A 27,729-nucleotide genomic window follows, 5' to 3' on the forward strand; every position below is an offset into this window, starting at 1 on the left:
CAGCACGAGAAAAAAAAAAAAGACAGGAAGCAGAGCCAAGAAAAGAGGTCAAGAAAGAGGAGAGGTGAGACTAATGAGCATATAAATAAAACATCATTCATCAGACTTGAATTTTTTAAGGAACGTGCACACATGCACACCTCTTTGAGAGAGACCACTCCAACCAGTCGTCCCATGCTGGTCACATAGGCGTGGTCCAAACCAAGGAGAGAGAAGATGGTGTGAGTCTGTGGAAGAGGAGAGGTGGGTCATGACCTGGATACAGACTCAGAGGGAGTGCCTATGCATTTTGGATCTGGGTTATATTAAACTGTAACTGCTGGATCATATTTCTCCATTTTCAACATGGTCACTGCGTCAGATAAGGCATAAAACTGAACCACTCAGTCACAGCTTGCTGTCATTTATGATGTGTGACATAGGGGGGGGGGGGGGGGGGGGGGGGGGGGGCTATTTGATCTCCTGCTGAATTTTTATGTTTGCTCATTTACAAGAACAGTCTGTAATTTTTATGGTAGTTTCATTTTAATGGAGACAGACAGAATACCAACCAAAAATCCTGAAAAAAGAAAACACATTACATAAAAGTTATAAATTAATTTGCATGCAATTGAGTAAAATAAGTATTTGATCTCCCACAAACCAGGGAGAATTCTGGCTCACACAGACTGGCTGTGTGCCCATGTGGCACACAGATTTCAACCAATCAATCAATCAGTTACAGATACTCCTGATTTCAACTCGTTACATACATATAAAGCACACCTGTCCACAGAATCAGTTTCTTCCATTCCAACCTCTCCCACACCATGGTCAATATCAAACAGTGTCAAACATCAGGGACAAGACTGTAGACCTGCACAAAGCTGGAATGGGCTACATGACCATCAGCAAGAAGTTTAGTGAGAAAGTGACAACTGTCGGTGCAATTATTCAGAAATGGAAGAAATCTAATAAAACCATAGATCACCCTTGGTCTGGAGCTCCATGCAAGATCTTGCCTCATGGGGAGAGGCTGATCAGGGGAAAGCTGGTGGATCAGTCCAAAACTACACGGGAGGAGCTTGTTAATGATCTGAAGGCAGTTGGCAGTCCCCAGTCACCAAGAACACCACTGGTAACACACTACGCGGTAATGGACTGAGATCTTGAAGCACCTGCAAGGTCCCCCTGCTCAAGAAGGCACATGTACAGGCCCATCTTAAGTTTGCCAGTGAACATCTAAATGATTCAGAGAAGGCTTGGGAGAAAGTGCTGTGGTCAGATGAAACCAAAATCAAGCTCTAGATCAGGGGTGTCCAAACTTGCGGGCCATGGGCCGCTTCCGGCCCCGCCCCCTTCTGGTCCACGAATGGATGTCAAAAATAACACAATTTGGCCCTTTAAGTTACTTTTTTGACATTTCGCTTAACCCTCATAATTGGAGGGGAAGGCAAAATGTCAAAAAAGTAACTTAAAAGGGCCAAATTGTATGTTATTTTTGACATCAATTCGCGGACCGGAAGTAGTGGGCAGGGCCGGAAGCGGCCCGCAGGCCGAGTTTGGGAACCCCTGCTCTAGATCAACTTGACCTGCCATGTTTGGAAGAAGAGAAGTGCTGAATATGACCCAAAGAACACCATCCCTACAGTCGAGCACAGAGGTGTGAACATTATGCTTTGAAGCTGTTTTTTTGCTGAGGGTACAGGACAACTTCACTGTATTCAGGTGCCAATGGATGGAGCCATGCACTGTAAACTCTTGGATCAGTAGCTCCTTCCCTCAGCCAGAACACTGAAGATGGGTCGTGGATGGGTCTTCCAGCAAGACAATGACCTAAAACATACCACCAAGGCAACAAAGGAGAGGCTAAATAAGGAGCACATTAAGATGATGGAGTGGTATAGCCAGTCTCCAGACCTCAGTCCTATAGAAAATCTGTGGAGGGAGCTGAAGCTTTGAGATGGCAAGTGGAAGCTGAGAAACTTAGAGGATTTAAAGAGTTTCTGTAAAGAGGAGTGGGCCAAAATCCTCCTGAGATGTGTGCAAAGCTGGTGACCAGCTACAATAAACGTCTTACCGCTGTGCTTGCCAAAAAGGTTTTCCCCACCAAGTACTAAATTATGTTTTGCTTTGGGATCAAATACTTATTTTACTCAATGACATGCAAATCAATTTGAACTTTTATGTAATGTGTTTTTTTTTCTGAATTTTTGGTTGATACACTGTCTCTCTCCATTAAAATGAAACTACCATAAAAATTACAGACTGTACATTTTGTTCTAAGTGACCAAACTTACAAATTCGGCAGGGGATCAAATAATTATTCCCCTCACTGCACACAGACAATCGTAAAAGAGTTCAAGGGATCAAAGTTACAATTTTCATGTAGGTACAATGCTTGTGATTAATTTGGTATAATGCTCCTGAGCTTAGGAGTGAAAGTCCAACAGTATAAGGTTCACTGGTTTAAAATAAATCATAATTTTGTTATTGCTTAGTTTGCAGTTATAAATAACTCCCAATGGTCAGCATCACAGATCAGAAACTAGGCAGAAGAGGCCTGAAACATCTGGAAACAGGATATCTTGAGATGTCTCATACTCATTGCTACATGGGTTGTATTTCACTATGACATAAATATACCTGTCTTGAGTTGGACCAGTAAAGGGCCGATGTCATGGAGGCCAAAGCACCGGTTTAGGATTTAGGTGCACATATCCATTCAAAGTGCTTTTCAGTGCAGTCAAGACACTGCACTGACATAAATGTGAGTTCATGGATGTTCTAATGCTTGCAGTGTTAGTGACTTGTTCTGCACATTAGTCTGTGAGACCAAAGTGACCATTTTATGAGGTGTAATGAAAAAGGTCGTCCCATAAAAAAAGCATACCTGATTCAAATTCGATTTACCCTCAAAGGTCATCTTCTTATGCCTGGTCAGACAGCTTCTGGCACGGCTGCTATTTTTAGATCACTCCCTTGAAGTCTGATTATGACCACTTGCACTGTGCGCTTTTTTTTTTTTTTTTTCAACACAGGGTTCTGTCATATTGGTCACCAGTGACCAATGCAAGCATCTACTTTAAAGTCCTGGGGTATCAGAGAGAATATTCAGCAGAAATGACCTGAACTGTGGCACTTGCCATCGTTTGCTGCAATGCACATTGAAAACATCTAAGTTTTTTTTTGACCACATTAGTTCATCCAGCTCCAAAAATGAAAAACTATGGAGGAGATCCAGTGGCCATCGAAGAGGAACGAACACGAGGGGACAAACGGGACTTCTATGGAGTGATTTAAAAGAGCAGCCACACTGGAGGTTGACCGGACATTCATGAGGAGATGAAAAGGCTTCCCCTTTTGCCAGGCCACAGTTGTAAATAAGAATTTGCTCTTAAATAACAGTTTAAATAAATAAATAAAATTTCAATCAAATATGTTTTCACTCAACTTTGGTATGATTTCTGGAACTTTTCTGATCACACCTTGCAGCTATGTTGTGATTAAATTCACAGTAAAATAACATTTTAAAAGTGCCATGACAACATAACTATAAAATTCCTGAATGATCAAATAACACTCTAAGTCACTGAAAGAGAAAAGAAATGCACATTTTTCAAATTTTATATTTAATTTGTGTTGCTGGTTATTTGTTTATATTGCACCTTATGCAGAGATGTTTGCTCCACCAGCTGGAAGGGTGCCGGATCAATCTTGCAGTTCTTGAAATCCACCGGTTCGTCAAGCTGCTGCTCCTCCCACTCTGCTATCTGCAGTTAGACGGACACAGAAACCTCTAAACTCTGAATTAGAAAAAAGCTTATTTCATATGTTCAATCTTCTGTCAGTGTAGGTCTCACCTCTGAGGGGGTCATGCAGTCTTCCACCTCAGCAGAGTCCTGAAAAGGCAAAAATTATTTAATCATTCATTGCTGCTATAAACAAACCCCACACCACATCTAGCGTGCATGTGTTTGTGTCAGTGTAGTTTATAAAAGACAGAGGTTGTAAACCAATGAAGCATTTATATCTACCAGTCTACTATAATCCAAGGCTGAAGGAAAACTTTGATTTATTGGTCGTACAGTACAACCAAAATCCTGAAAATGATACTGACAACCACAGAAAACCCCAAAGAATCAACCACCTTTAAATAAAAACACACACAGTCACACAGAGGAAGCATTCAGAGCTGAGGGAAAGCTGATGAAACACTGAAAGACATTCACACCTCACACCTCTCACACACACACACACACACACACACACACACACACACACACACACACACACACACACACACACACACACACGCACTCTCGCTCTAAACCACTCTAATGCTCTGGTTTGTGCACCACAAATATTTTGGTCCAGCACTCACTACGTGTGTGTCGCAAGGCAACGGTTACTAAGCAACAGTCTCTAGGCGGCAGACAATCTTACCGCCATGGAGATCCTCACACGTTTGGGCTTGGGCTTTCTTTTTTCAGAAGGAGCCGGCCCAGCCGGGCTCTTCCAGCCGGGGAGAGAAGGCATCAACACAGCACAACATTAACACAGCATCAGTGGAAGTGGACAGTTTTTGCTCTTTAACATGGCACACGGCAACATTGGAGCCCAGTCTGACTTCTGCCGGGAGAAGTCTTTGTGATGTGAGCACAATGTTGATGAAAGGGTATAATTACTACACCACAGATGGAGGTGAGGGCACAGAGTCTGTACAAGAAGCCCAATGTTAATACAATACGCGATGATGCACTGCCAGGAAAAAGGAAATTGAACATCTTATATTTTAGTATTTTTGTTAAGCGCTTAGTGTTCTTATGACGACCCTTTAGCAGCTCTGTAGTTAAAAACAAACGACTTATTCCAGTATGTCCAGGAAACAGACACCCCCCCCCCCCCCCCCACACACACACACACACACACAACCACACTCACACTCTGCTGACCACAGCAGTAAGTGCTGCAATGCAAAAACTGCTGGAAGACATCCACTCATCCTGCATTGACAAGTGTATGAATCTGATTTATTTGGTAACACTCAAGGTTATTGCAGTTGAACTTAAAAGTACAAAACTAATTCAAATAAAATAAATATATACAGTAACATGTCTAGTTTGAGTCTTTGTCAATATGGTCAAATTTGTCAACACAACCTGCCTAATGAGGCTTTGATGCTTATTTTATTGATAATATTCATGTCTCGCTACAAAATGTTGTGTTTGTATTGTAATACCCTGTTCTGAATTTCTTTTCTGCCCCTGACAAATACCACCTATATAATAACATTTAAAAAAGGCAAACACTAACACTGACACTTAAAATTTTAACTGAAAGTTAACATTTTCAAATATCAATCCATCCTTTTTTTTTTTAAACGCTTACCCAACATAGGGTCACGGGGATGCTGGAGCCAATCCCAGCTGTCATAGGGCAAGAGGCAGGATATCATAGGCCAATCACATAGAGACAGACAACCATTCACACTCACATTCTCACCTACAGCCAGGAACACTTCCAGAAATCAACACAACTCTTTCCACAACGGTAGAAGAACATTTGAGAAGCTAGAGAAAGTTGACTCTTATATGTAAACTGACTGAAATATTCGAACCCAAGCCTTTGTTTCACAAAATGAAAACACTAATGATGCCTTGTGTTTCACTTTACAGTTTTCAAAAACTCAGCGTGACATATTTCATAACTTTGATCTCCACTCAATATTTAAAAAGTCGCACATTTGAACAACGTTTGGCAGCACAGCAGTGGCCGGTGACTGAACTGTTCATCAGCGATGCTGAAAGGTGTTAAAGACAGATAAGAAACATGTTTTTTAACCGCGCTGCATGACGCCATCACTGCTTGAAATTTAACAAAAAAGAAAAAGCTAAAATGTAGGATGTTCAAAAAAAACATTTGACTGGCAGTGGATGTGCTGTGCAGCGAGGGTGCAATGACTCACTGACGTTTTACACACAAAAAGCTTCGACCACAGCATGAGATTACACAGGAAAACCCTGCTGTCTGTGGGTGGATCCTGCCTGTCAGCAGCAGGACGACGACGAGGTGGACGGTATATGTGAGGACTGAGAGAGAGAGAGAGCACACATCCCCACTCATACAGTGCATGTCGCACTCTTAAAGGACACTCGCACTCATGCATCTGTAATATCTCTGCTTCTCCTCACCTCCAGCAGCTCCTTGTCTTGGTCAGCACAGGAAAGGGTCTGAGAGCCTCAGAGAAGAAAAGAAAAAAAGGGAAAAAACAAAACAAAAAAACAGGTTTAGTGTATTTGAATTTGAATCCTGATCTTTTTCATTTTGTTGTTCTTGGTTTTTGTCTATCTGTAGGTGTAAAATAACATACTGTTTGGCGTCTCTGTTTCACTGATGGCAGACACGGTTTTCAAGGCGGATTTCAGAGGAAGCTGAACGTTGGAAACCACGGGGCTGAAGGATGAAGACTCTTCTGTGGAGATCTACATGGAAAATACATTAACACAGGAAACAGGACAGAGGGAGACACAGAAAGGACGAATACACATGCACGTAAACAAACAGGACAGCACAGGTAAGGGCACAGACGACAGAGACACAGAAGACACGTGTTAATGTTAAAGTACAAATGAAGTACCATCACACAGTTTGTAAACACTTACCACAGCAGCCGTCCAAAAACTCCATCTGTGCCTTTACCTAATGCTACATGCTTCACACATGCTGATCAACTTTTAGTCTACTGCTACAACCCAACCCAATCCAGACTTCGCCCCAGCCCAGCCCTGGCGCCCCCGGACGCCTCACACCTGTTGAGTGCTCACCAAGAAGCGGACCGCTTGGCGAGCACTAGAATTGCTCGAGGAGTTGAGGTGGGTGTGGGTGCAGGGTGAGCTGGGGGTGCTATCACTGGTAAGACTGGGCAGGTGATCGTGTGTGCCGTTGTCCTGCGCCAGCTGGCGGAGGTACTCCAGCCTCCGCTGGCGTGACAGCTGAAGAGAGAGCAGGGACTGGAGCTGCAAACGCTCTATGGAGCCCAGCAGGATCATGGAGTCTGAGGGAGAAGGAAGGGCATGGAAGAGGCAATGACAAAGTGATCAGTTAGGGAAATGTGAAAGAAATCCATATTTTATCAAGTAAATCAGACAAGAGAAGTGCGATTTGTCTGGGATTTTGTAGTTCTTTAGTAGTACTGATGTGAGTTGTCACAAAAGTATCTGTTGACATCTTTTAAATGCTACAGTGTAAGTAAAATCTAAAAGTAGGCGACATTTTAAAATTGGAGTATTATTAAGATAGCTGGAGCTATGTGGATAAAAACCACATTTTCAGAGCATCTACAAATCTTTGCCTCAATCATAAGTCATAATTGTATGCTGAATGCACTGAAACCAAGCACACTGATGAGCAACAGGCTCATACATATACTGTGTAAGCACTTACCTCTGGATTCAACTAGGGCCAGTGTTTTGAGCTGACCAGTCATTAGCATCTCTTGCAGTTCCCGATAGGAAGAGATAAGAGTGATGTAGCGCACATCCCTGACCATGATATCCTCCACACGGATATTATACTTCCTGAAACATGGAGGAGAAGATAGAGGTTAATGAGAAGCGGGAGCAAGGACACCTGCAAACAAGAGGGAAGGAAATGAAAGGGAAGATAGGCGAAAGGAGATGAAAAGAAGTGGAATTTTAAAGCAAATGAAGGCGCAGAATCAGAGGAAAAGAGGAAAGTAGCAGCAGCAGACTCACTCGTGATGTCCCATCCCCAGCTCAGGCAGATAAGGGAGCTTCTTGATTCGAATGATGGAGTCATACAGCGATGGCTGGAGTGCCTGGGCCACGGCATTGGCCAGGATCACAGCAATCATCACAGGCAAGATGTGCGAGATCTGACCAGTCAGCTCGAACACTATGACCGCTGTGGATACAGTGTGTGTGACCGCTCCGGACAGCGCAGCAGCACCTTTGAATGAAAGGAAAATCTTTCATATGTATTAGTCTCTTTAAAGCCATTTACATGCAGTTAAATGGCAAAGATGTAGTATCTGATTCACAGAAAATGTTAAATGTGAAAACTACAGTACTGCGCAAAAGTCTCGAGCCAATGCACATTTCTTTTTTTTTTCTTTTCTCTTTTTCCTCTCATTTCATTTTGTTGGAAAATGGGAAAAAGATGCAGCAGTTTATTGATACATGTGCAATGGAATGGCAAAAACAGAGTTTGTACAATTCCAACATCCAAAGCTCTTCTTTGCAGTCAAATACTTTCCATATGGTATTACATGGCAGATCAAAATCTGATGCTACTTTTCTGCATTCATGATTCCATCAATTTTGACATGATCTGAAATGCAGCCCTAAACCATGACAGAGCCTCCAGCATGTTTTACAGATGGCTGTAGACACTCACTGTTGTACCTCTCTCCTGAACTCCTCTCTACATACTGTATATGTGGAGTCATCACTCCTGTTGCCACTGATTTTCAGTCCAGTTCTTGTGTAATTTGTAAATTGTGTTCTCCTTTTTTAAGAAAGGCTTCTTGACAGCCAGCCTTTCACTGAGACCATTTCTGATGAGCTTCAGTGAACGGTAGATGGATCAACTGAAGGGCCAGATGCATCTCTCAGATCCTGTGTCAGGTTTCATGACTTTCAGATATGGTTCACCTGCTGTGAATAGCTTTTTTTTTTTTTTTTTTTTTTTTTAGGTCGGCCACTTCTTTGTTTCACCTCTTGTCCTGTTTCCTTCATTTTTTTTTAAGGACACACAGCACATCAGGATGAAATATTCCAAGTTTTCAGCTAATTTCATTTTGGGAATCATTTCAGGTGCCTTTTTTATGCTTGAATGATTCATAGACCATTCTGATGTGGCTTAACAAACAAAAAACATTCCTCTGAAAATGGTCAGGTGGAAGGACTGGACTGAAAATGAGTGAAAAAGCAGCCAATGCCCAAAGAACTATTGCTCAAGGCCACTTTAAAATATGACAAGAAAGTCTGGCTCCTTGAAAGTAAAACATAAAAAAAACGAGGGGTGACTCAAGACCTTTAGTGAGAGTAAAAAGTAAAAGTGTACAAGTATATCGCAGCTAACTGAAACCCCCAACAATAAGTCTTCCCGCTGCTCTCCTCGCTGTCACCGTTGTATGTCCCAGAACAGAGCCATACTTTTAATAATCTTGGAACTATTCTTTTGACAGTACTGCTCTGACTATATTGACATAAAGTAGTTAAAATGGTGTCAGCTTTGCATCTGTGACACATTTTAATAATGCAGGATGACACCAAAAAAAAAAGGGAAAAAAAAAAGGGAAATTGGTAATCAAGGCTAATTAAATCCTGAAATAAACATCAGTATCAAAACTGATCTAGAGCCACTCACCAACTACAGCATATCCGCCAGGAACTATGGGATACACGCTGCCGGCAGCATGTATGCCATCAGGAAACATGGCTGCCATGATCTCACCAACAAGTCTGCCAAATGCTGCACCTGCACACCAATACAGCAAGAGGTTATGAATTTAAGAGAGGTTTACGTGTGCACTGGAAATCATTACAAAACACAACAGGTTTTATTTACCAATAAGAAAAACAGGCATGAAGGCGCCGCATGGAACAGGCATGGTGGTGGCCACAGCAGACATCCAGAACTGAAAGAGAGAGAAGTTTTACAGTCTTATCCATCTTTCAAAATCCACCAAGGCACCAAGCTCAGACATACAGCTGGAGTCATGAAATACTTAATCTTTAGTTATAAAAAGAGCAAACAGTCCCAAGTCTGATTGTCTGACCCTCACGGAGCCTCGATCGTAGCACAGAGTCAGTTTAGGATTAGACGAAAAGGCAGAAAACACCACAGAGCTGTGTCAAGCTCTCTAAGATACTAAAGTTAATCAAAAAATGCTACTCATCAAAATTATTTTGAAAGCCTCGTCAGTTTGATTTCAGTGCATAAAAACTTTTCACATCTCTGCATGACCACGGCCTACCTTCATGACAGTGAAGAGGATAAGCGTGATGAAGACGTTGACCTGGGGGTGTTTCCAGGCATGGTGGTGACTGGTGTAGTCAAACTCTTCCGCCACACCCTGACGGCACCACGTGCGGTTGTCAAACAGTGCCACTAAAGACTCGTGCTGCGTCAGCTGACAGATACACACACACACACACACACACACACACACACACACACACACACACACACACACACACACACACACACACACACACACACACAGACACAGAGCATCCTGAATCTGAATCAGCTCTCTAATGTCAGAAGGATCTATTCAAATATAAATCTCCTGGAAAAAGAAACGTTTAGTAACCAAGTGTCCAGTTACATTTGAACCCATACTACTGTATTTGCGCTCTGTATTAAAAAGGAGTATTTCCACCCACACAGTTTTTTCCATATTGATGTAAACCTACTCATATTACACTGGAGATTTGGCACTTCAACGTAGTTTGGATTTTTCTATTTCAAATTTCGGCACAAAGCCTGTAGAACAAATTGTGTAACTTTTTAAATACAACAATAAAATTGAACTGTATGTCTACACAGAAACAAACTAGCAGGCAGGCTTTTGAAACTGTAATCTGTAGCAATGCATTTGCTGACTACGTTTGATAATTCTGGCACATCTCTTGAAACGCCACCCATCCACCGCTTACCCAGCTTAGGGTTGTGGGGCGGATGGAGTCCATCCCAGCAGGGCACACAGTTCGCCAGCCCATCACAAGGATAACACAGAGAGACAGACAACCACACACACACTCTCACATTCACACCTCCTGTCTATTTAGAATCACTAGCTAACCTAACAAGCATGTGTTCAGACCCATTTTTGGCATTATTTTATAAGGAAGAATTTTAAGGAGATAGAAGTTCTCAATTTTACTCAATGTGCTGTGCTTAAATTCAGCAGCTGCTCAGGGAAACCCCAGATACACAGTCAAAATATGGAGCTTGGCTTCTGTTGCAAGTTGTGAGAACGATAAAACCTGTTCACAAGCAAATGTTATTATATCACATGCACAGGTAAAAAGTCCTCTCACACAAAAGTGGTGATGGCTGGATTAGGTGCATATTCTTGCAGGTAACTTCTCTGGAAAATACATGCCTGAATTGTTCTGACATGAAACAACATAACATACACTGCACTGAGTGTTTCTTTTCATTCACCTCCTTTTACTCTGTTTATAGCCCACTCTGCATTTAATCACTAGTTATTAATCTCTGGCTCTCTTCCACAGTGTGTCTTTTGTCCTGTCTCTCTCCCCTCAGTCCCAACCGGTCATGGGAGATGACTGCACCTCCCTGAGCCTCAGTCTGCTGGAGGTTTCTTCCTATTAAAAGGGAGTTTTTCCTTCCCACTGTTGCCAAATGCTTGCTCATAGGGGGTCGTTTTGACTGTTGGGTTTTCTCTGGATTTATTGTACGGTCTTTACCTTACAATATAAAGCGACTTGAGGTGACTGTTTGTTGTAATTTGGCGCTATATAAATAAAATTGAATTAAATAACTGAATTATGAACTATTATCAGCTCTCTTTTAGCTACGTACAATTGCAAGTACTGACAGCTGCTTTTAATACTGAAGAAATCTCACTCCACTCCCAGATGTAGATAGATACACTGCCTGCTGCAAACTTAACTATGATTTGTAGCCTATATCTTTACATTTTTGTAGTAATTATAAACAAACAAATAAATAAAAAGGGAAAAAGGAAAAATATAAAAAGAAAAAGTAAGATCCTGCTGCAGACTTCCATTTCTGATTCCTGGTGATTGGACTACAGGTGTCCCTGTGCTTTGGGACCAGTCTTTAAGCCCTCTTGAACCCTTTATGTGAGCTTCATTTAAAATGACCATCAATCATCTCACAACAGTCAAGGCATGCTTCCATACTGTCAAAGGAGTGTGAAAATATTTTTTTCACCTGTCCAGCCATGAACTGTCCGAAGCCTGGAGGGAACGTGAGTGTGGAGATCAGCAGGGTGACAAGTGCAGGATACACCAGACGCCTGACAGGAAGAGATGGACTGTGGGGTCATTAATGAGTGTGCTTGACATACTGCATGTGCATACCTAATTTCTTGGTGGTGTGGAGAGAGAGAGAGATAGTATAAATAGAGAGAGAGAGTGTATAAATAGCTCCTGATGACGTGTGTGAAACCGACCCAATTCATACAAGGGATTTACCTAAATTTCCCAGGACTACATTAGCTTTGTGACATAGAGCATAAGGCCAATTTTAAACAGACGTGTGTGTGTGTGTGTGTGTGTATGTTTGTGTGCTTTTTTAGACATATCTTTAATATCTGACTTTTTGAGAAATATGCTTATTGACTTTATGGCAGAGTTAGATGAGAAGATCATACTACCATTATCATTTCAGTTTGTTAAATATAAAGCAGAAGCCAACAGATGATAACTGGGCATAAAGACTGGAAACCATAGACTGTATATAAATGATGGGTGGAACGTCTGGGTATGAAAAGTGAAGCCAACACAAAGTGCTTCAAATTTGTGTATTTTTTTTTCTACTGCACAAGTGTGACTCCTCTGGTTGTAAAATGAAGTCCAATGGAAAATGAAGCTTGTAGTTAAATACCTGATGACTTCATGGCTTCACTCACTCATTCTATCATGTATTCTTGAATACAACACGATGCTCATTTTGTTCCCAGAGATGCTCACAGCCAAAAATGCTCAGCTCAAGGGTTCCAGGTGATGTCACATTTACTATGTCCATCTTTTATATACAGTCTATGCTGAAAACAGCTGGCCTTACTCTTAAAGCTTCCTAATTAACAAACTGTATCTTATTTGGCTCATTTGTAAACATCAAAGCATCAAACTAAAAAGTTAGTGTTTTATGATGAGGGACTTTCTTCATCTGCTGTGGATTTTTTTAGTCATACCTTTAGTTTTTAAAACTGGTTTTGTATGGATAAAAGTGAAGAGTGTATTGAGCAAATAGAAGGAGTATGAGGAACTGATGAAGAAAAATGAGAGACAGAGGAGGATGGATGGAGGAAAGTTGTCTGTGTAGAGGAAAGTTTCTGAATCAGGAAGTGCAGAATGGAGAAAAAGTGTACTGGTACAGACAGTCAAGAATGCGGGTGATGTGCAGAGCTGTACTAACAGTACAGAGGGATAAAGCTGATCAGCTCTACAATAAAGATATCGAAAGAGTTGTGATGATCGGTGAGCAGCAGTATAGAGAAGATCAGAATGAGCTTCACCGTGTCTTTGTGGATCTTGAGAAACCATATGATTAAGTGCCAAGAGAGGAACTGTGGTACTGCATGAGGAAGTCAGGGTGGTGCAGGTATGGGGACAGCGAGACAGTGGTGAGAAGTGTGATGGGAGTGCCAGATGGGTTCAAGGTGGGGGTGGGATAACACCAGAGATCAGCTCTGAGCCTCTTCTAGTTTGCAGTGGTGATGGACAGGTTCACAGATGAGGTCAGACATGAGTCTTCATGGACTATGATGTTTGCAGAGGTTATTGTGATCCATAGAGAGCAGGTGGAAGTATGCACTGGAGAGAAGAGGAGTAGAGGCAAGACAGAATACATCTGAATATTAACTGTCTGTTGGAAAGGTGAACATGCAAGGAGTAGAGAGAGTGAAGGATTAGTTCAAATACCTGGAGTCAACCATCCAAATAATGGACAATGCACAAGAGAGGTGAAGAAGAGAGTGCAGGCAGGGTGGAGTGGGTGGAGACGAGTGTCAGGGGCGATTTGTGACAGAAGGATAGCGGCAGGAGTAAAAGGGAAGATTTACAAGATGGTAGTGAGACCTCCTATGACTGACAAAAAGATTTTCAGAGGGACAGCTCAGGTTGAGCGGTTTGGAGACAAAGTTACAGAGGCAAGTCAGAGGAGGGATAGTGGACACATTTGGTAAAGGGTTCATGGATGTAATGAAGGAGGACATGCAGAGGGCTGGTGTGACAGAAGAGGATGCAAGGGTGAGATGGAGGCAAATGATATGCAGTGGTGGCTCATAAAGAGATCAGCTGATAGAAGAAGAAGATGGATAAATTGTGTGATGTGCAGTCATTTTTAATTCATGGCCACAGTGACATTTTACTAGAAAAATCTAATCAGTCTGTGCCAGATGTGGTGAAACTCACTGAAAGTGTTCCTGGGACAGGTGGACAGACAAAAGACTGTGTCTCAGCATAAAAGCATGAAAAAAAAAGTTATACATTAGTCAGCTTTAGACGAGTCAGTCAGCTGGTTTTGTTACCCAGTGAAATTTCCAGGATTAATGTTTCCAGTCTCAGATAAGCTTTTTTTTGCTGGCAGTTCCCGTATGAATCATTTCATCAAACTCTGAGTAATTTCTAAAAATGTCAAATTGGTCCTTTAAGCCAGACAAGGAGGCATTGGGTCTATGAATCTACAAATGTTTAATGGTTATGTGTAAGATAATATGAGATACTTACTTCCTCAGCAAGAACTTGTTAATTGTCTTCTGCTTCCTCATGCACTCTACAATCAGCCGGTTCAGATAGACAAACAGAGCTCCCCCAAAACCACAGGCAATCCTACAGACAGACACAGACACAGCTTGTTTGGCCTGTTGAAGGTAAAACAGAAGCCTATTGTGGTCCAAAACAAAAACAGCCGCATGGAAAAAGAATGACCACAAATGAAACAAAGCTACAGTTTTGCTGTGCCTGGTTAAGTCAGTCACAGTTGGAAGCTCTTTTCAAGAAAGCCAACCAATGTTAATTCATTGTTTCTCTCCATTAAGACACATCAAACAAATCAAATTTGGCACGTTCTGATCTGGACAGAGCCTCTGCTTGTAATCAGCAGAGTAAAAAGCTAATTTCATGCCCCATTCATTGAATACAAATCAACCTTCAGACTCCCAAAAGACTTCAGAGAACGTCAGAAAAGGAGCTCAGATCTCCTCAGTAACACGAGCTGCTCTGAGATCAGGGCTCTGTTTAATGCGGCGCCAGTACAGACAAACACACTCACCCAAGTATGGCAAACGCTGGCAGCTCCTGAAGGTCAAACGGGAAGTCCAGACGGAAACGGGTCTTAAAGAGAGCAGTGATGGTCTCTGAGAAAAAGAAGACTGTTCTCACTCTGCTATACAGCAACGTGTTATGAATGAAGGTAAGTGGTTTAAACTAAACCACTTACCTTATCATATCGCTTAAAAATATACATGCATATACTGAGTTACATTTTATATACATTCTCATTAAAGTAACTGATACTATGCACTCACCAGCCACTTTATTAGGTACACCTTGCTAGTACTTGGTTGGACCCCCTTTGAACTTAAATTTGCATTAATTTTTTCAACGGTGCAGTTACACAGCCAGCATCAGCAATAATTAACATACATGTAAATAATGTAGAATCTTTGCACAAATTAAACATCTCAGCATAACATTTTACAGTTTCATGTGGGTTCAGCATCATCATACAAACCTAGAAGGAAAAAAAAAGAGGGAAAAAGAAAGAAGAGCTAGGCACCATGAACCAAAACCCCATCTCATTGGGCCTTTACATGAATAGGGCTTCTGCTGGACCCCACCGTAGGCTAAAAGCAGATTTTTTGAAGTCTTAATAAATATTTTATCTTTTCCATTTGGTACAATTCCCTTACTTTTTGAATCCAGGCATTATAGGAGGGTGGTTCTAATTGCATCCACCTAATTGTGATTGATTTCAGGGCTGCTGTGAAAAGGACATTTAAAAGACATGATTTAGCTTGTCCTTGCACACCAGCAGGTATAATACCAAGTAATGCGACTGTTACGTCCTTTGGTATAACCTCCTGAAGAATGGTTTATGGCCTCATACACCTCATCCCAAAAGTTTTGTTGTTTAGGGCATGACCAAAAAAAATGTGTGTATGACTGAGCACCGCTGAGCCGCAGTTTCTCCAACACAAACTTGGAGTGTTAGGATCTATCTTAGCGACTACATCTGGGATCCTGAAATATCTACTAATAATTTTCCATTTATATTCCCACCACATATTTGAGTTTGTAGCCTGATGTGCCTCGGTTCAGACTCCCTCCCATATTTCATCAGAAATAATTTTGGCCGTCTCTGCCTCCTATCTTTGTTTTGTCCAAATGGGCCTATTAAGATTCATTGACAGAAACACCTTATATAACTTTGTTATCAATTTCTTATCCTGTTCACCTTTTTGTAATTGAATTAGAATATTCTCTATAGGTGTGGGATTTAATACTCTTTCCCAGTCTCTGTGTGTAGTCAGAAAAGAATGCAACTGTAAATATCTAAAGAAATCACTTTTCTGGAGATGAAAGTACCTACATAACTCTTCAAATGATATAAGGTTATTCCCGTTGATTAACTGATGTGGAAACATAAGCCCCTGATCAGCCCATTTTGTAAAACATTTGTCTAAGGAATTAGGAGTGAAGAATTTAATATGTCCAGTACTTGTTAATATTGATAAACCTCTTGGCAACTTAAATGCAGCTCGTACTTTGTTCCAGATGTTTAATGTAGTTCTAGTCCACACTGGCAGTTCCTTTATTGGTATATCTAAAAATGGCAATACCTTTAATGGTTCAGGGTACATCGTTTGTTCATTGTTCAACCATCTTGTGTGAAAATCCCCTTGAATCCATGAAATTAAAGGCTTTAATTGTGCTGCCCAGAAATAATATTTTAAAACAGGAAGGTTAAGCCCCTCTTCCGCCTTACTTCTCTGTAGCGATTTATATTTTATACGTATGAATTTTGATATTATTTTATCCAAATCAGTGAACGTAGATTTTGGTATTCCAATTGGCAACATCTGGAACAAATACAATAATCTCAGTAAAAGATTTGTGGGAATGGTTTCAATGCGACCGATGAAGGACAGAGGCAGGGCTGTCCACTGCTCTAGAGCCTTCTTAATTATATCCAGAGTTTTACTGTAGTTGGTGTGAAACAAATCATTTAATGAAAGGGGGATATTGATACCTAAATATTTAATGCCCTCTGTAGGCCACCTAAAACCGCCTTGTTGTTTTACCCCCAATGGGATACTGCTATTAACATGCTGGCTTTCATGCTGTTTATGCCAAATTTCTAATCCTACCATTTGAATGTTGCAGCTGAAATTGAGATTTATCAGACCAAGTAATGTTTTTCCAATCTTCTCTTATCCAATTTTGGTGAGCCCAATTGTAGTCTCAGTTTCCTGTTCTGTTTTTAGCTGGCAGGAGTGGCACCTGGTGTGGTCTTCTGCTTCAAGGTTCATCTGCACTCCTGGGTTGTATCAAGGGGCTATTTGAGTTACTATTGCCTTCCTATCAGCTTGAAGCAGTCTGGCCATTCTCCTCTGACCTCAACAAATCATTTTCACCCAGAGAACTGCCTCTCACTGGATATTTTCTCTTCTTCAGACCATTCTCTGTAAACCCTAGAGATGGTTATGTGGAAAAATCCCAGTAGATCAGCAGTTTCTGAAATACTCTGAGCATCAGTCTGGAACCAACAGCCATGCCATGTTCAAAGTCACTTAAATCACCTTTTTTTTTTTTTTTTTTACACATTTTGATTCTCAGTTTGAACTTCAGCGGGTTGTCTCGACCATGTCTATATGCCTAATGCACTGAGTGCTGCCATGTGATTGGATGAATAGGTGTACCTAACGCAAGGGCCGGTGAGTGTAAATTCACTAACTAGTTTAAGGCTGCATGTTATGATCACTTTTTTTAACAACAGAACAGGATGTCAGAAGATGACAGCGCTGGAAAAGTTAGAGATAGTTTCTGTTTTGCACTTTACCTTCCTCCTGATTCCAGACGGCAAGCACTCTGAATATAAAGGCACTGAAGGTGGCAGCGAAGAAGCCCCTCCAGTAGTTCCTCACAGCAAAAAATGTTGACGTGACCTCAATACTGAACAGCACCCCTGCAACACACAAACACACAGATAGAGTGAGACATTCCCAGAGCTCAATTGTAGTCAAGAAAATAGCCATTTCTTATTTTTATAGCAGATATTCTAAAAAGAGTTATTCTCTGGTCATCCTTCTATAGCTATTAAACAACCAGTTGATCTGTTAATTATTTTCTTCATTAACTGATTCCTTTCGTCTATAACATTTTAGAAAAACATAAAAATGATTTCCACAGTAGTCGCATATTTAGCTTCAGTAACTCGGTGTATGTATTAAATACTTCAGCTCTGATCATTATAGCTATAATCTTTTGTTGTCTTCATATGGATTTTCAGCATTTTGCACAAACCCAACAAACATTTCTACTGATTGTTTTGGAAATCCCACACAGCGACATGAATTGTATCCCAGTGAACGTGCAGCACATACTGTACTGATGTCAGTATGAGTTTGTCTAGTCGCTCTAAATAAATGAGACAGGGTGTCAATCATGTACCAAAAACAAGTTCCTCTTGTCGCTTGTAGCCACAGGCATCCATTCTATATGGCTCAAATGATGAAGACGAGAAGACATTTATCAAAATAATTATAACTTAAGGTCCTCTTTACAGCTTTTATTAGTCTTGTCATTGTCATTTCCCATAGATTAAAATGCTAAATAACATGTCACTCTATTGAAATCACTGAGAAAGAATGGACAGCCGTATTAGCAATTACATTTCAAACACCGAAGTTAATTCACAGGACAATTAAAACCATCTGAACAACCAAACCCATATAGAATATCAATTAAAATGAAAAGAAAAAAAAAAAAAGATCTAACAAAATCTGATTGTCAAGTAGAATAGGGAAATTCACCCTAATAATAAACAGTATTGGAGCAAAGGTCGAGAAGTACTTGAAGTCCTCAGGGGGAAAAAAATGGAAATTTTAACATTTGCGTAAGTAGGCGAGTCCATCTGTTGAAGAAGATGGTAAGATGCAGTCGAAGTATGACCGAGTATGATTCATCATTTGAGCATCCACAGAAAATCACTTTAATCTACACATCTTAATGTGGATTAATATGGATGACGGGGACAGAAAAGGTCAGGGGGGGTCACAAAACATAGATCTCATCCCCTGTTCACCACAGATATCAACGGCAAAAAGTTAAGCCTGATATAAATGACTTCTTAGGTCAGCAGAATCAATCTGACACATAAAACCCTTCGTTTAAAATATAAATCCAATATTCACTCTCTTTTAACTCCCTGATGTTTGGCTCCTCAGCTGCAAAATGCTTCATTGTTTTCACCAACTTATCTAAACAATAAAAGTGCTAACTATCTGTAGGTTTAACACGACAAACAACAAATCTCACACTGACACACTGTTTTCATATTGCCATATGATTAATTTATATTATAAAATATAATTTAGGCAGGTCTCAACATGTACTACTATGTCATTTAAAGAGTAAAAAGTAAAAAGGCTAATAGCAACGGTCACAAGGTTACCTAAAAAAATAGAACATATTAATATTCATACCCATGTGAGTATGCTGCTCTGAATCAAAACCAGTTTTTAAAGTTTTGATGACTGAGTGCCACGATGAACATTTTTAGTTAGCATATCTACTCCCTTTTAATGTGTGTGTGTATGCATAAGATTGGTTATTTTGTGGTTTTTCTACTTCATGGTAATCTTATTTAAAATGCTGTGTGTAATAAGGCCAGAACGCATTGGTCTAGCAATAAAGTTGTTCTCTTAACTCAATGACAAATGCTTGTATGTTTAAATCCAAGTTGTTCAGGTTAAACTAGACCATGCCATGAGAATAAGAGCCTCCCCTGTCTCCCCATATCCTTTATCAGATCATTTGTTTCTGTTTCCCAGGTCCTGGTGTTTCCATCTTGTGTGTTTCCATAACTTTAAGTTTTAGCTGTTTATAGTTTCCAAGTTACTCCATTTTGGTTTTTGTGTTTTGCTGAATTTTCTGCACTCGGTCAATAAACAACTCATTTTCACTCTGCCTTTCTCTGCGTGTCTGCATTTGGTTCCTGCTCACAACTACAGTCTGCACATCCTGCAGACTGTGACAGAGAAGGCATTTAGCTCGGCCATGTGGGCAGCTCCGAAGTTCAGTAGCGCTTGAAGGTGCTGATTTTGATTACGGACGAATTATATGTACAATATTCCTTTCTTTTCACTCATATGGACCACATAAAATGTGGCCATGGGCAGCCATTAGGCTGAGGGCCAGACTTTGAGAACCTTAGATTTAGACAAATATACTGACTAAGTCTGGCATCGTCTGCTGCTAGTGGGGTAAATATTCTCTTCATCTAATTAGCTCCTGTAATTGTCTTACATAATTAGATCCAGCTCAATCAGAAGCTGCTGTCATGTTGACTTACCTCCAATAGGGGCAGCAAAGCAGCAGCCCACACCCACCGCACAGGCGGCCGACAGCATCTCCGTGTTCCTCAACTCATTCTGTCCAACAAGAGTCAGATATGCGCACATACAAATACACACAGAGCAGTGCATTCAAGCAAATACACACAAATTCAAATCCCAAGAGGTCCACGCTTATTTGCAAATGCCACAAACATAAACTCACAATTAGTTTGTACAAATGCAGCAGTTTGACTGTAAAGCTGCCGTGTCTGTTCACATTCAATGAGATTACTTATATATGATTGGAGTTTGATGGGAAGCTATAACTGAAAAAACCATGATTGAGCGTTGAAATCATGGAATGAGATGTTTGTGTTGAAGCAAAGGCAACACAGATCGATGCCTCTCTGCGACGGTTCACTGAACAGAATCTAACACAACGCAGACAAATGGAAAGACATCAATCTGTCTCAGCCTCTGAAATGGACAGCTTGAATTAATGTTGATGGAATTGAGAATAAAACTATCCGAGTCATGCATTCGTACCTTGCTTCCTTCAAAGGGCTCTTCCTTTAGCAGTAAAAGTGAAAACAAGACAGACATGTGTGAGTGTAGTGGTTACCTTTTTTTCTTTTTATCTTCCTCCTGGAAGACATCCAAGTTATTATCCAAACCAAACAGACTCAAACAAGCAACGAATGAGCTTCAGCAAACACAGTCTTTACTGTGAACTGAATTAACATTTTCCCAGACTGATTAGGTTTAGTGATCCCTGCACTATTTGAATTGTTCTAACTCTGCTGACACGTGTTTTTCTTCCTCCACATCACTGCAGTCTATCTTCCTCCATGCTGATATGGCTGTTGATGCAAGGAGGAGAAGCACGTCACAGTATCCAGTGTAGAAAAAGACAGAAGCTCAGGGTGAAGTCTCACATGAATGGAGGTGAGAGTCCGTCCTGGGGAACGGCAGAAAGTCAAAGAAACGTCAAAGATTTTTCAAATAACTGCAGGTGTGTTTTTTTTCTTCCTTCATGATTAAAAGGATCAAGTAACAAATAAAGTGAGAAATCATGACACTACAGGCTGAAATGAGTTATTCCAGTCTTTCTTTTTTTATTTACTGATGGTGACATTAAAGGAGAAATTCCCCCATTATTGTTGGAAAACAACAATCTCTGGTCAGTTTTATTACATAATTTATTTTTTGCTGTGAAATGTCCCCATCATTAGCCTCATACTTGTATGAGCTAAAGTGTACGCACACACATCAGTGGCACTCTCTTACAGGAAAGCCTGGTACAAACTCACATGTAAGCTCTTTCTCTGCTGGTTTGGGTTTACACACTGAACTTTTTTTACACCACGTGCATGTAAAAGCCACTACTGCATGTCATTAACTTGTGTTTTGTCCTTCATAGTTTGTGTTGTTGTCTGAAGTCTCCTCTTTTCTCTCTTCTCTTTGACTTCACAGCAAATCGCTGCCCCTCCCTAAACCTGCTTCTGTTGCTGGATTTAATTAATTAATCTTTACTTCAATTTTTAATGAGTAGCTTTAGAATTTTTGACTTGTTCACCCCTTTGCAATCCCTACTGTCCTTGCAGTGGTACTGTGATGAGGTTTGGACAGAGGCATGCCTGGGTTGGCTTAGGAGGGCCACCACTTCCTGTGAGACCTTGTCATCTCTCTCCTTGCTGTTGTTATGCACTTTATCTGCAATGTTTACCTTAGATAATTAAGACCTCAGCCACGCAGGTCTAGAGACCTGCCAGTGGCAATCTGGCAACTACTAGTTGTGAAGGAAAAATGTGTATTCCCTGGTTGGCAAATGTTGCTGCAGTCACTGTGCAATCGGTTGCAAAGAGGTATACAATGATGCACCAACAACCTCCGTGTGATTCACTAGCAGATTGCTGCAGTTGCCAGTAGTTTGCATGGAAGACAGCAACTTGTCTGCAAACACTTGCCAACTACTCTCCAAGTGGTAGTGAAACTGAACCAGAAACAGACACTGTCCTTCAAAGCATAAGTTGTGCCTCACTGCTACATTTCAAAAGATGCAACTTTTACTACGCTAGCTGCCAAAGCAATCACAAGGAGGTTTTTGGTGTAGAACCTGCTTTGCTGCATATTTCACCTAGCCAATGCCAGCAACAACTCTAAATAGACCTCACTACAAATGTCAGCATGTGTGACTGTAGCTGAATGTGGGCACAAAATGGGTCAAATTAGAGAGAAGGTAGACAGAAATACATTTCACATTTTTTTCACATCTTCTGTAATTTCATATTCAAGCTTTTTTTTTAATTGTAAACTTTCACTAAACACATGCCTGTGTAAATTCTCAGCCATCCAGGTCATGGTCCAGTCACCTGTTCTTGTGTTATAAGTAAAACAGTAGTTCCCAGAGCTGTTTTATTACAATCAGAGGCTCAAAACTGACTGAAAACATTTCTGGACTCAAGCTTTAGTTCAGCTTTTCTTCATTTATATATGGAAACAGAATATAATGACAAACTGCTATGAAATTCAACAAATATCACCAATTAATTTGCTTTTCAGTGTATGTTTTTTCCCCTTTCAATCATAAACCATCACAATTGCAAATTTTAACACTAAAACTGCCTTAAATTTGCTTTTTCAGGAAGACATAGGAGAACTCATAAACTAGATTTCATCACAGATGATGACACTCTTTACAGAAGTAAGAAAGCCCTCAAACACAGTTCTGTGCCGCAATCTGCTGGGACATCTGCATATCACTTTGAAATGTGTTCACCTTCCTCACCATGTAAATCCCACCAAAAACAGCAGCCATGAATTTGCTCAGGAGAGCGGCGCACAGACTGGCAACGTGAACGAAGGGTCCCTGTGAGGCAGGATGGAGAGAAAGAGAGAGATGTTTGAAAGCAGGATATGACTGAAAGCACATTTAAACACTACACTAAGAACATGCTGCATCCAAGATCAAGAGCATTATTCAAGAACCTTTGCATGATTAAACCATGCTCAGATGCTGATTCAAACGACTTTATTACACCCTGGATGGGAAATGTAACTGCTATTAGTAGTAAATCACACTTTTATGTTGACAGCTCTGACTTTAATGAGACTAGAAGAGGAAAGATTATTAAATCCTCCAGTCCTCCAAAAAAGCTGTTAATTCATCAGTTGTAATTTGTAAAGTGAAGAAGACTCTAATGGGTGAAGAAGAAGAGAAAAATAAACTCTCTACCTCTTTTCCCAGAGGCATTCCACTACCCAGAGCGCAGGTCAGACCAATCACTTTGGCCACAAAGGTCTTAAAAGTCAGATACTCCTTCAGGACTACACCCCTGAGAATGGTCTTCATCTCTGGAATACCTGAACCTGAGAAATGAAAAGATGCCAGGTGGGATGATGCAGTGCAGAGAAAAGACGAGTTGAAAGAAAGCAATTACACAGAGAGGGAGGGGGAAGAATAAATGAAGAGCGAGGGGAAAAGCTGATTGATATTCATATAGTTTTAGTATGCACATCTCATCAGAGCTATATTTAATGGATTTCCTGCAGATGCAATCACTAAGACATACAGCACATGTCCTTGGAGCCCTTATGGAACACTACAGAGCCAATTACATTACACAGAAATAAAACCATGAATTAGAATCACTTTATGAATACATATGTTTATGTATAAATTTTGCATGTGTGTCTTACCCACAGCCTGAGGCGCCAGTATCTGTGTGAATCCTGCAGAGAATGTGATGAGCACTACAGGGTAGCTGATCCAGGCAATGTACTGCAGAAGCAAGTTACTGTCCAGTCCACCGTACATCCACTTCTGTGCTGCACACACATGCACACACGCACGCACGCACGCACGCACGCACGGACACACACATAAGTAACTTCATATGCGGTACAAAACTAAACTATTCAACAGCCATTCCCAATTAATTTTCTGTGACTCATCTGCTCTTCTTCTCCTGGACTTCTCCCCTGTGCTGTAATGCCAAATCTCTGCCATAGTTTTCCTAACATTTAATAACTCCTCTTTCATACTATGAGCAAATTTACAATTTTAGAAAAAAAAGAGGAAGAAAAGAAAAGCTACTTAACCAGCTGTACTTCACCATCTATTTTCCTTAATTTCAGTGCCTCAATAAACTAGCAGCTTTCACATCTGAAAAAGATCTTTTTAAAAATGTTTCAGAATAATGTTTTTCAATGTAAAATCTGAATATCCGGAATAAGACTAGCAGTGTAGTAAAGATGGCCCTGTCCCAACTTTGTGTTGTTACTGTTACTATCAAATTCAAAATGACCTTTTTTCTTAAAATGGTACATTTTCTCAGTTTAAACATTTGCTGTTTTCTATGTTCTATTGTGAATGAAATATGGGTTTATGAGAGTTGGAAATCATTGTATTCTGTTTTTATTTACATTTTAAACAGCATCACAACTTTTTTTGGAACGGGCTGTATTCTGCAAGAAAAATTCCAAATATAAGCCAATTTGAGATCTCAGCACCTGGTGAATAAGTCAAAGATTTCTGCATAGGATGCTTTACAAGAGAAAAATATATTATTAAAGACAATAAAAGCAATGATAAAGGAATTTTCATTATATATATTTAATTATTTTCAGGGTCAAAATAAAAAAGTCTTTACAATGCGCCTCTCAGCAATTCATGCAAAGCCTGATTTCTCGTGGTTTAATGCTGCCATTGTAAGAACAGCCCTACATTCGCTGTCTGTCCATCCATTGGTCTTTCCAACACTGTCTCTCTTTTCGGGTCTGTGTCTCATTCCTACCTTCTTGGCAGAAGGCAATGGCGTAGTCCATGACCCAGCTGACCAGAGCCATGAGAAGCCCCAGCAGTATGAGGAAGATCCAGTCCTCCCCCACCCGTGAGATCAAGAATTTCTGGCAGCGAGATGCACACACTGAGGGCACAGAGAAGGAGAAAATCAAAAGTAAAATCTCACCAAAATAAAAAATAAATCAAGATGTGATGGGACTGCAGAGCTATACCTGTTTTTCTGTGATTCAAAGAAAAAGCAGTGTCAAAGAGAAAAGTAAAGGGACAGAAGGAGGAAATGGAAGAACTTGGGAAAAGGAAGGCAATAAGAAAATAAATTTATTTGTGTAGCACATCTCACAAACAACAGTTCAAACTGCATTATAAATAAGCTGGAGCTGTACTGCTCATCCCAGAATGCATCAAAATGTCATTGTCTATAAAATATACAATGACAATAAGAAACCTTGAATATTTAACCTTAAAAAAATTAAAAGCTTAAAAAGGGTAAACTGAAACCTATGGTGAACAATATGACATGTAACATATGTATTGTGTAAAATTTCTCTTACTGTGAAAGGATGAGTTAAAAAGGTATGAATCAAGGATAGCCCATTCTTTTCAACATATTAGGCAAGAATAGTGTATTTGTTTAATTTTAGCGTGAAAACGTAAACGAATGACTGTACACAACTCATGGCTGCCTCACAGGTAATTGTTACTGAGACTTTAACCAGTTTGTTAGACCTGTTTGTTGCTTGTGAAACTCAGTTTTTAAAGAGGTATTGGGATTTCTCCCTGGTGCATTTAACCAAAATTTCTTTGGGGGATAGTTAAACAAAATAACCTTATTTTAGTCACCTCTTCAAGATCTTGGAAAGTGCGATCAGTCTGAACATTATCCTGGCCTTCCCTTAATCGAAATGATGATCATCAAATAAGTCAGCAAAAATAATAATAATTTGTGCCAGCCCTGCCTATTTTGTGATATTTGTCACAGTACATACACACTGTGATTACGCACCTCTAGTACACATGGAAAATAAATAAATAGATAAATAATAACTACTTGCAGTCAAGAAAGTCAAGATCTCCTGGACCTAAGAAGTTTTAAAGTTTAAAAGTGTTCTAAGATGGATAGACACTGCCCAGCCAAAAAAAACAAACAAGTAAAAGTCATCCATTGTATAATAACCGTAATGATTACAGCTGGCAACAGGTTATTTAACCCAAACTGATGCAATGAGTAGCTTCTCATTTCTTAATAAATGTAAGGCATCATGGTCCTGATCCAAAAAGTAAAATATTTAAAAACCACTAAGAAAATTGCTGAAACTACTAAAATTTGGTTAAGAACTGTCCACCATATTAAAACCTAAAAAGATTCTCATGAACCATCAAGTCTGTGGAAGAAATATGGTTGGAAAAAAAACTTGAATGATCTTGATGGCAGATCCCTCAAACATTTGGGACATCAAATAAAAAAAAAAGACAAACAGACAAAAAAACTCAACAGTAGAACTCACAGCTATGTTTCCTGATGAAACCTCGAGCATTTCCATGCTCACAGTGTAAAGCCACCTCAAGGGTCTGGGGCTAAACAGCTGTGTGGCCTTAAGAAAACCAGTGAGTGAGAATAATCTGGAAAAAAGGCTTCAATTTGCTGCATATAGATCGGACAACAGCTCATGTGGTCTGATGGTCAAATCTGTTGACCATATCAGAGTAAGAAGAGAAGCAGATGAAGTGATGCCATCATGACTAGTGCTTGCTGTACAAGTCTGTAGGGGCTGTGCTATGATCTGGGGTTGCTTCAGTTGCTCAGGTTTAGGTTCAGCAACATTGTGGGTGCAAAAATTAGGTCAGCTGACTACCTCAATCTACTGAATTACCAGGTTTTTCCATCAGTGGATTTTTTTCTGTTCTGATGACACAGGTATATATATATATATACATGACAATGCCAGGATTCCCTGGGCTCAAACAGTGAAAGAGTGGTTCAGGAGGCATGAGACATCATGGGGTTAAGGTCTGGACTTTGATCTGTGCAAAGTCCAGACCTTAACCCCCTTGAGTCTTTGGGATGTGCTGCAGAAGAATTTACCCAGCGAATGTGTGTCATTTATGCCCAGACAGTGTGTGTGTTTCAGTTCTGTGATACTTTGAAACTACATGCTGTGATTTGACTTGGCTAACAGGATTCTACCTAAAAATTTTAACACACTAGAAGCTGAGCTCTGAGCAGTGCATTGATATGTTTGCTGTTTGATTACTCGTGACTATTAAACTAGTCTCAAAAAAATAACTGAATACATTTTCTAGGTCATTACTGGACAAAATTTGTGGGATTTTAGGTGTTTTTAATGGAGAACACAAGAGTTATTCTCACACTTTGTGAATAAAGACATGAAAAAAGATGCAGAGAGATGTTATCACTTACAAGACATGTGAGCAGTGAAAGAACAATTATAAACTAAAGGAGGCTACTGTGAGTCGTATTCAATGAGAGTGAGAGCATCATGTTATCTTCATCCTCGTCAAATATGAGAATATCAAGACAAAACAAAGCTGGGTCATGGTTATAAATTCTACTATTACATTATAATCTATAACTCTGGGTTAGGTCAGCTAAAAGAAGCATCACTGGACTCATTTCTCC

General features: G+C 40.2%; 1 protein-coding gene across 1 annotated transcript in view; it reads right to left on the bottom strand.

The window, feature by feature from the left end:
* Window positions 1-27,729, bottom strand: part of clcn2a (chloride channel, voltage-sensitive 2a) — a 62,019-nt gene that overhangs the window by 1,895 nt on the left and 32,395 nt on the right. Inside the window, exons 3-24 of the mRNA XM_030751617.1 lie at window positions 25,084-25,215; window positions 23,987-24,115; window positions 23,523-23,656; window positions 23,076-23,156; window positions 20,834-20,857; window positions 20,305-20,383; window positions 17,791-17,916; window positions 15,001-15,085; window positions 14,457-14,558; window positions 11,935-12,019; window positions 9,983-10,138; window positions 9,574-9,643; window positions 9,373-9,483; window positions 7,737-7,950; window positions 7,426-7,559; window positions 6,807-7,036; window positions 6,353-6,464; window positions 6,174-6,220; window positions 4,426-4,494; window positions 3,843-3,881; window positions 3,648-3,752; window positions 141-227 (exon numbers count right to left, since the gene is read on the bottom strand). Of these exons, the coding sequence (XP_030607477.1) occupies window positions 141-227; window positions 3,648-3,752; window positions 3,843-3,881; window positions 4,426-4,494; window positions 6,174-6,220; window positions 6,353-6,464; window positions 6,807-7,036; window positions 7,426-7,559; window positions 7,737-7,950; window positions 9,373-9,483; window positions 9,574-9,643; window positions 9,983-10,138; window positions 11,935-12,019; window positions 14,457-14,558; window positions 15,001-15,085; window positions 17,791-17,916; window positions 20,305-20,383; window positions 20,834-20,857; window positions 23,076-23,156; window positions 23,523-23,656; window positions 23,987-24,115; window positions 25,084-25,215 (2,351 nt within the window). The remainder of the gene's footprint in view (window positions 1-140; window positions 228-3,647; window positions 3,753-3,842; window positions 3,882-4,425; window positions 4,495-6,173; window positions 6,221-6,352; window positions 6,465-6,806; window positions 7,037-7,425; window positions 7,560-7,736; window positions 7,951-9,372; window positions 9,484-9,573; window positions 9,644-9,982; window positions 10,139-11,934; window positions 12,020-14,456; window positions 14,559-15,000; window positions 15,086-17,790; window positions 17,917-20,304; window positions 20,384-20,833; window positions 20,858-23,075; window positions 23,157-23,522; window positions 23,657-23,986; window positions 24,116-25,083; window positions 25,216-27,729) is intronic.

Source organism: Archocentrus centrarchus, chromosome 17 (assembly GCF_007364275.1).
Source record: "Archocentrus centrarchus isolate MPI-CPG fArcCen1 chromosome 17, fArcCen1, whole genome shotgun sequence".
In the NCBI taxonomy this organism is placed as follows: domain Eukaryota; kingdom Metazoa; phylum Chordata; class Actinopteri; order Cichliformes; family Cichlidae; genus Archocentrus; species Archocentrus centrarchus.